The sequence below is a fragment of the Gavia stellata genome, chromosome 7 (assembly GCF_030936135.1).
Source record: "Gavia stellata isolate bGavSte3 chromosome 7, bGavSte3.hap2, whole genome shotgun sequence".
NCBI classification, from domain to species: domain Eukaryota; kingdom Metazoa; phylum Chordata; class Aves; order Gaviiformes; family Gaviidae; genus Gavia; species Gavia stellata.
In genome coordinates, this window is record NC_082600.1 from 40,367,249 (window position 1) to 40,378,081 (window position 10,833).

A 10,833-nucleotide genomic window follows, 5' to 3' on the forward strand; every position below is an offset into this window, starting at 1 on the left:
TTCTGTGCAAGTGAGCAACTCTTCATAATGTTGAATCACTCTTTCTGGAAATCCTATGATCTCCTTTTTTGTTTAAACTTGCTTGCAGAGCAAATGAGGGTGGTGAGGTCTTCCTTTCTGTTTGCCATTTCTCCATTAAAGCCTTTGGACCAAATTTCAACCAAACTGTAAAGAAATGTTATGTCTTAGAGATAGTTACATTGCTACAGTGTTCATGAAAATCAGCGTCTCTGCTGATGGGAATGGTTATGCGTTCTTTGATAGCAGCTTGCTGGCACTGGCCAGAGAGTATGTAACTCCAGGCTAACCGCAACATTGCTTTCTCCTGTGTGGAGCATGGGGGAAGCTGGGCTGATGGTGGGGGTAAGACACGAGTTCTCTTACTCGTGGGACTACTTATTTAATTTTGATTTAAATCCTTCTGAAGAATCGAAGCGGTGGTGGGCGTTCCTAGTTGTTCAGTAATATGAGACTTTTAATTAGTTGGCATTTGCTGGTGCTCTGCCTGCAGGAAGTCAGCCTCCCCCAGGCACGGGGGAGAACTCTGGTTTATGCAGCATTCAGTCTGTTTCTGTAAATATTATCTCTGCTACACGTCAGCTCTAGAATCCGTGAGAGCTGCCTGAGATTTCCACTTCAGGAAAAGTTTGAAAGTTATTTAAAAGGTAGAATGTGAGATTGGCTAAAAAAACCCTATATATGTTATCTAGTTATTACCTCCTTCAAAGCAGATTCCTTTAGTTCTTTTTTCTATCCACTCTGGAAAAAAATAGTACGTTAACACTTGCTTGCTTATTAAAAAAAAAGTTTTAAAAAACGATTTCAACATAGACTTCAAAAGTTTCTTTATTGATTTTTTTTTTTCTCATTTCTTTTTATTTGTTTTTATGAATGTATAGTCACACACTCTGTCCTGTCAGTCTCCCTTTCCCAGCACTCCTACCACAAGGCGTGCCTTGCAAAGGACTTTGTCAGATGAGAGTATTTACAGTGGTCAAAGGGACCACTTCTTCACCTCGCGGGCCTCGCTCTTGGACCAAGCCATGCCAAATGATGTCCTGTTCACCAGCACGTACCCTTCTCTCCCAAAGTCACTGCCATTACGGAGACCATCATATACTTTGGGAATGAAATCACTACATGGTAAGCGTGTTTCCTATTTTCCTACTTTCAAAGGAATCGTTTGTGAATCATGTTAAGGGAAAATGTTTGTTACAGCAATTAGTACTTCCACCTTGATTTTGCTAAAATGAGGAGAGTCAATTCACATGCCTGAAAATATAAAATAAGACGGGAATTTTTTTTTCCCCCTCACTTCAGTGGGTATAAGACTAGATGACTGGTCATGCAGTTACCTTGTGGAGGGAGTACAAGAATTTGCCTCAACGGCTCTTAAGTTTTCACGATTTCTTCCAGGAATCATCTGGACCAGTTGGACCAATGGGCAGATAATGTATGCCTGGTTACCCACCAGTGACAACTTCAGGTGTCAGTTCCCTTATTGTGTGGTTATGGGAATAAAATACTATTAGGAAAATAATGATATAAAAGTGGATAAATACCAGTGAACATTTGGATATACAAATACATCAGATACAGCTTTTATTGCACTGTTTTTAAATTCACTCCCTTACACTATTCAATTTTCCAGGACTTAAGTTACGTAATTTTAGTCACACATCAACAGCTAACAAGAAGTAGTTACGTGGTAAACTGCTGTCAAGAAGGCACTCAGCCTTCCCCCGTTAATTTACTGAAAAGTCTCAGTAGAATTATCTTGATAGGTTGTATGTTGCTGCATGTGAATGTCTCAGTTGGTGAGAAAGGGAATTTTCACAGGTTCCCTCTGTACCTCATAACTAAATGTGTACTAAATGTGTTTTCCAGAAATAGAGCTAGATTTCACAGTGTAGGATTCTGCAATGTTTTCTGAAGAAGTACATATCTGCTCTAATTTATTCATGTTTTAGTATGTTCCAAGAGGAAAACACAAGGCTATCAATAGATTCAACTCACTATAGTGGGCCTTAAGCACAGTCTGTATTTAGATGCTTAAGATACATTTGACAGTGAAGGCTGCTGAAGAAATCTATTTTAAATTATTTTCACCTGTCTGTGATCACCTGGCATCAGTTTTCAGTGTTGAACCTGACATTTTCATGAGCTGTTGTTTCTGTATAACATTTCTTGCATAAGAGTTAGGAAACTGACCTCTCTTCACTTCTGCTTTTTATATGCACAAAAATAACTTTGCAGACTTGGTCACACTTGTAACTGACTGGTGGATTTGGCTTCTGAGGGCTTGGGGGGAGAAGATTAATGATGCCATCTGAGTAAAAGTGGAAAGCAGCACTTGGTCTCTTTTTGGTTAGATGCCTGTATTTTCCAAAAAGAAAACCACAAAACCTTCTTCCATTGTAACATTCTCTTCCACACCAAACCGATTGCTCCTCCTGGCACATAAGCTTTCTACATTTGTCAACAAAACAAGATTTCCCATTTTCTATAAAATGTAGGCCTGCATGATAAAAGAACCTGCTATTTGAGTGACACACGAATTGTCTCCCCTCTGCCACTTGCCTTTGCTGATAGAAGGATTAAGTAGAGCTGGATATTTAATACCACAAGTATTTGTTGGCTTCCAGCCATTCAAAATTCTTTTAATTCAAAGATCTTAATAACAACAAGCAGCCATTCCAGAGCACCTTCATTTGTTTTGAAGAGGGAAAACAATGAGCTAAAAATACTCTTATTTACTCATCTGTCTTAAAAGTGTGACTTGGATTGTTAATTAAGGCAGGTAATTTTTCAAATGGTTAGTTTTTCTTTTATTTCTGTGTATCTTTTCACTAATTGTAAATATTTTCATGTTAATAACTTCCCAAATAACTGCCCTCTTTTGGGGAGATAATACAAGAATCCTCAGAGTTAATATTGAGCTGAACTTGCATTTATAAAAAGTAAACACACACAGAGACAACAAAATGTCAAGATGTTTGAGCAAAGATGTGAATGTAGTGTAGCTTTTCTGGTCATTGTTTCCCAGGCAGAAATATTATTTAGCTAAAGTTATTAGAAAGTTATTTTAGTTATTGAAGTTACAGAGTTATTAGACTATCAAAAAAAGGGGGGGGGGGGGGGGCAAAAATAAGCAACACAACTAGTGGCATTTGTCTTCCAATGGGCTTGTGCCCTGCCTACCACCCTGTCTTTCTGTTCACTTTGGTCCAAATGGATTCTTCCCTATACCCTTCTCTGCAGCTTCTTCCCAGGTGCCCAGTCCGTCTTCTGGCCCTTACATCTCTGGTGCTTCTAATACCACCTACAAATTTTTCAAAACTTTCTTTACGCCCTGACCAAGGGCATGAGGAAGCAGGTTGTTGCTAATTCTGAGCTTACACATGTGCTGACTGACCAGGCATTGCTCGTTTTTTGATTGTCCAGTCAGTAAACTGAAATAAAGTAGGTAATTGTTGGTTCACAATTTGGTCTTTCCCTAATTAGTGGCAATAATTCAAGTGTTTCACTTTGCTAGGCACTGGTTTGCACAAAAATTACAGGGACTTCATATCCTTCTTTCAAGCTTGCCAATGCTTTTTCTATAGCAGGCCATGTACCAACTTGTGGGTGGGTGTGGGTATTTTCAGTAAAGATCAAGAGGTTTCACTAAACTGCTGAGAGATGCGCAATGCTTTGGAAGTAATTTTAAGGGATTTCTTGTTCCGATTCATCTTGGTAGGTCTAAGTCTGATCCCATTGGTTTATGAGATTGTAAAGAGAGGAGGAAAAAAAAAAAAACCCCAGAGTTTTGTATTTTTGCAGGAGCAAGTAGGTGCCAGGGAGTGTAGAAGTCCCAGCAAGCTGCAGAGCCCTCCAAAGTATCTTCAGCTTGTGCAGAGGCAGGAATCGTTAGGTAGAAGAGTACTGTCCCCAGCCCCAGTGCTGGGGGGAGGCAGAGATTGGCCTTTGAGGTGCTAAGCTACAAAGATTCAGGCAGGTTAGAAAGGAGCTTAATGTCCTGGTGAGAAGCACTGTCTCAGAAAACTGGCTTGTACCATGCTGTATCTGGTCAACTACAGTTGCTCAAACGTTCTGCTGAGTTCTGGTTCCAAAAGTGCTATCCCAGAAAAATTAAAAATGCATTAGTATTAAGAAAGGAATTTTGGGGTTTTATTATGGAGTTTGTAATTTGTTCTGCATTACTCTAGGAGAGTTTTCTGCCTCAGACAGCTCCCTCACAGATATCCAGGAGCAAAGACGGCAGCCCATGCCAGACCCTGGTCTTATGCCATTGCCCGATTCTGCCTCTGATCTGGACTGGTCAAACTTGGTAGATGCTGCCAAAGCCTTTGAAGGTAAGTTTTCAGAACATAATACTTACACTGGTCTTTGTGCATGCTTCATTAAGGAGTGTTGTTTTTTTTTTAATCCTGAGTCTTGCTTTTGTTGTTGTTACTGTTTCTACTTAATCACTGGCTACTTTTCATTTCATGTAGAGCAGTTGCAGACATCACAGCTAGGGTGGAAAAGGCATCTGGCACGAAAGTGCAAAAGTAAAGTCAAATAGCAAGGGAAAAGCACATGAGCACGCTAATGATTGCTTGCTTACTGCACTAGCAAGAAGTTTCTGCAGTGCAGCTGAAGTGCGCTGCCAGGGTAATTTGGGAAATATGCCTTGTTGGTATATACTTTTCCATTGCCATTCTTCCCTTTGCATACTCCGAATACATAGACTTGCACATAAGTGTCGTTTCGTCCTATGGCACTTTCCATCTCCTTGACACTTAGTAAACTGAAGAGAACTGTAAGCTGCCTAGATGTATTTGAATTTAAATTAAATACACTTCAGCCCAAAGGGAGTTTACCTTACAGTTACTATAATCCAATGGAAAAGTCTTTTAGGTGTATTAAACAGAAGTGCCTTTTCCTAATGTCTGCATAAATGCTGTCCCACCTTCATGAAAGTGTTTTCACTGGTCCTGAATCTTTTAGACATTATTCTGCATGGTTGGAGAAGGCTGTGAAGTAACTTGCTTTCTTGGCTGTTCTCTGGTAGTAGCCATATACGTCATTAAGACAGTGCATGTCTAAGCTGGTGTTCAAGACATACATGTGTGCTCTGCTCTTTTGCCATAGAATTTGTAGGATCAGCATGTCTTATTTCTGCTGTGCAGTCTTGGGAAAGAGTATTCAAAGTAAACCTGAGTCCTCAAGAGTAGATGAACTTGTAGTGATGTTTTTTTCACCACCACATAGGGATGAAACCCACGTTTTAATGCATTTCACTGTGGTCTCAATTTCTGTTTAAAGATCCCCTTTTTTTGGTTAGGTTTAGTTGACTGTCCTCTTTAACCTGAATGCCTCACTTTTGTAGGCCTCAAACTCACTTGTGTTTCTCTTCAGAAGTGTGAACAAAGTCAGTGTGGTGAAGGTAACAAACTGACAGCTCAAATGAAGAAAAGCTGGGGTAATGTGTTCGCTGGCACCTTCATCTCACCGCTGTAAAAATATATTCGATTTGACTTGGAGAGGCAACAGCTGTCTGATGTCAGTATAATTGCAGTCTTTAGTCTCTGCCAGGTGCCAGTAGGGATTGACAAGTGCCAAGCAGCCTAAATTCTGATTTGTGATCCTGGACACCTCTCTTCTACATTGTTGGTTGGTGTCTTCAGCACAAGCCCCCGAAGTTAGAAATAGTGATAACTGCAACCAGCTGAAACAAAAGCTGTCTGGATCCCTGAGCTACACCAACCTTCAGTATTTTCATTCAAAGGAAAAAAGAGAGGAGCAGGAAAAATTCCGTCAAATACCAAGGCATGTTAATTTTAGCCTTGTTGAAAGCACAGAATAAAAATTTGCCAAGCAGAAAAAGATAATAACCGTTCTATTTCCAGTGAGAGACCAGCAGCTGCTGAGGGAGAGAGATGTTAATTTATTAAACTAAAAAGTGTTTATGTTACTGTTTGTGCTAGGAAACTCCAGAGGCAAGGGCAGTCGGTAGTTTACAGTCACACCACATGTGATAGTGATTTAGAGATGTGTTAAAACATCTGAGCAGTTACAGGACAAAAAAGTATAGACACAAGGCAGGAAAGGGGTTTCACATTTCAGTCTGAAAATGTTTTCTAAGGTATAAGGAAAAAATTTCAGGTTCTGAAAAATTACATTGGTCATTTTACTTTCCACATGTAAATTGTGCACAGTGAACTTTTCTTTCCTCAAGATAAAGGGGTCCTTTATGGAGTGAAGGAAACTAAATGTAGTTACTGAGTTATTGAGTAGTGTCATGCAGTTGTACCCAGGAAGTTCTGCACAGCATTTGTTGTTGCAGCTTGGCTTCTTGCCTCTCTTGGAACTGGCCTTGGGTGGACTCTGCAAGTGCTGCCAGGGTATCTCTGCTTTGCACTCTCTCGCGTCTCCCTCCCAGAGGCCTTTTTAGCCTGAGGGTGATGCATGATCTGTGTGAGCATGCAGTGCTGTGCCAGAGCTAGTACTTGCTTGTTGAATCGAATACAGTGGAGAACCTGGTGCAAACACTTGCAATGCCAATTTGCTTCTGTCAAGTGGATATTGGTATGTCATATCATCACCTTATCTTGCTTGAGACAGACTTTATAGATTGCTTTGAGATCCTGCAGTGTAGCTGTTGTGCTATGCATGAACAAGTAATCATTACTGCTGCCATTGTTTTCTCTGTATGTTTGCCTTCTCAGTTCAGCGAGCTTCATTCTTTGCTGCTGCTGATGAAAATCACAGACCTGTGAGCGCTGCCTCCAGTAGTGATCAGGCTGAGGACCAGCTTACTGCACAGATGAAGCCTTATACAGGGTAAGTAAATACACCAGATATGCAGGCTTCCTCACCTACAAACTGAGGGAAAGAGTAGGAACATCTTTATTTAGAAGCCATCTCCAGGCTTCACAGAAGAACTGTTCACAAGTTCAAGATGGTGGTGGGAAGTGAAAACAGAAGAATCATAAGTACGGTTAACCTTTTTGCAGGTTCTTTGTCCGAGATATTCATGAAGGTGTCCAAAGCAATGGTAATTCCAAGCCACATACAATGAGTAGAAGTAGAGAGAAGTCGAGTGATGGGATGGCCCCAATTAATCATGAGTTAAATTAAAGAACAACAACTTTCTTCTGTTGATTAATGTGCTGCATGTGTTCCATGTACTCTTTGTTAGGTTCATTTTGTGAATTCTTGGTGTACCTGAGTGCATATCTACATAACGCCGCTTAGTATAGATAAGACTGTTAGCTACCCTATGTGAAGACAGTAAGTCATATCAATACCTATTCTTGTTTCCTGCTTTCAACAGTAAAGAATCTCCTCCAACTCTTGCCTCTAAAGTCGACCAACTGGAAGGTTTGCTGAAGATGTTGCAAGAGGATTTAAGGAAGGTAAACATTTCATCTACCGAAAATCTGTAAGACATACATTTAGTGCGGATAGATGATGCTAATAACTGTGTAATCCTGCTTTGCCATGCCTGAGCCTGTGACAGTCTCATCCTTGTATGAGAAAAAGACATTTCTTTACTACTTTTCTCAGACCATACTTCTAATTATGCAAGGCTAGGGTGGAGTGTCTAAATTTGTAGGCATCTGATTCCTCTGCTTAAATTAGGAGGGTGATTCAGAGTACCTCCACTCCTAATTCAGGTAACACTGCGAAAGGCTTGAAGTTAGTCGATGTAAATATATCCTGCTGATGTTGAAAAGTTGACAGTGTTACCTAAACATATAATTTCTACTGTGGAAACTTCCTGTATTCTGTTACTGGCTGCTTGGTCCAAGAAGGATCTGCTGTGGTTGGGTGAAAAGTCTCTTAGCTGAGGAAGTATTTGCAGGAATATTTCTATCCCTTATTTAGTTAACCATCAGCAGTTGTACATACATGTTGTACATACGGAACAGGGCATGCCCAATTTTATTTCACCACTTGGGGAGCTAGCTTCTGTATTGGAATTTAATATAGAGAAATCTTGCTCATTCAAGCAAAAAGTGAGGAATGAAATGTCAGAGATGTCCCTTAGATATAAACCCATGTGTTACTGCACATAAAATCCTTAAAAAGAATGAGACTCATGCTCTCTTAAGAAATTCTTGCCTTTCTATAGAGATAGGAAGCATGACCTAAGATTTCCACTAAGATCTGTATTTTTCCACATGCCTAAGGAAAAAGAGGACAAGGCCAGTCTTCAAGCTGAAGTGCAACACTTGCGGGAAGACAACTTGAGGTTACAGGAGGAATCCCAGAATGCAACCGAGAAACTGAAGAAATTCACCGAATGGGTTTTCAACACAATTGATATGAACTGAGAACAGTGTACGGGGAAGGAAACTATCTGTTATGAATATTGTTACTGGGACTTAAGCTTTAATGCCACCTTAATCATGACATGTGAAAGTATAGTCAGAGCACTTCCCTGTCCTTCATCCTCCAGTAACCCTTTTTTGCATCTCTGCGCGCACTCAGAACAATTGCAGATCAACAATCAATGTCTGCCTTTTGTAGAAAAAACAAAGTAAATAATTTTAAAAAGGTAAAATAAAAGTTTAACGGCTAAAATGTGAATGTCTATTTTTTGCACATTGTCTCTTTATCTGTCATGTACAAAATGATTTGGAGGCTGGATCAGGCTTGCTGTTCCGTCTGCCTCTGTTTCCATTAACTCCTTTCTCTCTGTTTCAGGTAATCTGCTTTTCCTTGCAGCTTTGGCAAATATTACAACATCTAGAAAATTAGAAAGAAATGTTTATTTTACTGCTCTTCTTACATTGTTTTCTGAAGTATGCCACAGACAAGGGGATGTAATGCAATGTTTTAGGTGTCTCCTTAGCAATTTGCGCTTGATTGCCAGTGCTACCTTCCCATACATTACAGAGAACGCGTGTCCATAGTGTATGGTACAGTACAACCAGCGTCATAACATTTGGAGAGAGACTATAGAGACGTGAGCCATGGGTGAGGCATATTATCACACATCTATTGCATTAGCATTTCCGGTAGCCTTTGTTTCCTGTGGAAACAATGGCTGCAAGTAACTTTACGAACAGCAAAACCAGGCATGCTGGAGTTCATCAGGCAGGCTGAGAGATTCTGAGTACTGTTGCTGTACCGCTTAAGTATAGTCCCCTTCCCTTCCAGGGGAATCTGTTACTTGCATATGTGCAGAAGACTTAGGCTGAAGTTGTAAAGAGATTTAAGATTTCTTTCCCCTGAACGGTTTCCATGAAAATCCACATAAACCATCTCTGTGCACCTGTCCTCCCATTCCATTTCTCTGGACTTCTCAAATCACAACAGATTTGAGAAATGTTTATTCAACTTGTGTTTTATTACATGAGAGGTCTTATAAATCTTTTACTATGGTAGACAGAGGAATATGTAAGGGTGAATTAGAGAAGTGTATTTTTGAAAGTACTGGGATAGGATTAGAGCTCTGAAATCCCCAATCCCTAGTGAAACTGTCTAGCATGAGATTTCCCAAACTGCCTCATGCCGGGAAAGTTAATTTCTTGTTCTTTGAAGGAACAGCTAACTTGCCACAACGTGTTACCTCTCCAGAAAATACTCTTTCAGGTGTCAGAATATGACTTTCAAGCGCCGCAATCTGCACAGGCACTGAACTGTGCAGCGTGCTGAGAAACCTTTTCTACTCCCTTCTGAGGATATAGTCACTACCTTAATAAATATTGCCTTGCATAAAGTGCAGTATATTTGGGGGTTAATTTCAAGAGCATCCACTCCCTCCCCTTTACCACATTCTCAAATAGACAGATTAAAATCATCGGGCATAGTCTTGTCACAGAAACTTCCACGCTCTTTTCAAATCCTTGTTTCATGCCCGTTAATCTTGCTCCACACAAGTACACACTACACTTCAACCTCAAAAGTTCATTTGTGATGCTAATCCCCATGGAGTTCTTCTCTAATGTTTTGTCATGGAAATGGATCTCTTTGGAACTATTTCTGGAGTGCTTTTGTAAAGGTTTAGAATGTCTTGGGTTTTTTAATGACTTGTATGAAGGAGATTTATATAATGCCTGATATTATTTGTAAATGGGAAATATTGCTAACATCTCTGAGCATCCTGAAGTCTTGCTTTTATTCTCTTTTATTTTTAAGTTTGGTTTTTATTTTATTTCAAAAAATATTTTGGGACTTGGGGCAGACTATTTATTAGAGTTTTGCAACAGAGTTCTTCTTGTATGATGCCACTGAAGGCTACTTGTAAAATTCTGACAATAAAACTCATTTTAAAGGCTCTTCTAAACCATTTTCTTCTGATTTTGTTGGGTTTGTTGTTTAAGACTTTCCAGAGTGTCCATTTCTTCCTGTTTTCTTCTTGTACTACTTTTCTCAGTGCTTAGCGATAGAAGATTTTTGTTCTCTATCAGATTTCTACTTTTTATCCCTTTGAAGGCCATTACTTGGTAGGTATACATGCACTTCATCCCTTGACTTTTTACTTGTATTACTGCACAAATGTATTTTCTTTCCCCATTTAGAAGGTTTTGCTACCTTTAACGGTGACTCTGAGCTTCACCAGGCTCATATAGTAAAGGAGGGTTAGGTTTTTTTATCATTTATCAGGATTTTAGAACTTACTTAGAAAAACTGAAGCCAATTTAGATCAAAACCAAACTTGCTTGGCACGTCTGCCCAAGGGCACGCAGAGCTTTCAGTATCCCAGAGCCAAACCTGTGAGCATGCAACTTCAGGTGTTGGGGTTGGCTGGGGTGGGGGAAGCAGATGCTCCATTTGTTTTGTTTTCCAGATCTCCTCCTTCGACTTGGGAGATGACCTTGGACATGTTTTGAACCT

General features: G+C 39.9%; 1 protein-coding gene across 3 annotated transcripts in view; it reads left to right on the top strand.

Moving 5' to 3' along the window:
- The window catches only part of SIPA1L1 (signal induced proliferation associated 1 like 1), a 78,293-nt gene extending 68,039 nt beyond the window's left edge, over positions 1-10,254 (top strand). Inside the window, exons 16-20 of one of the 3 annotated variants that reach the window (XM_059819357.1) lie at positions 900-1,143; positions 4,209-4,355; positions 6,714-6,828; positions 7,322-7,403; positions 8,181-10,254. In XM_059819357.1, the coding sequence (XP_059675340.1) occupies positions 900-1,143; positions 4,209-4,355; positions 6,714-6,828; positions 7,322-7,403; positions 8,181-8,324 (732 nt within the window). In that variant the 3' untranslated portion in view covers positions 8,325-10,254. Of the gene's footprint in view, positions 1-899; positions 1,144-4,208; positions 4,356-6,713; positions 6,829-7,321; positions 7,404-8,180 lie in introns of those variants that run through there. The other 2 variants (XM_059819358.1, XM_059819359.1) reach the window with 2 other exon arrangements.
- Positions 10,255-10,833: the final 579 nt, after the last annotated feature.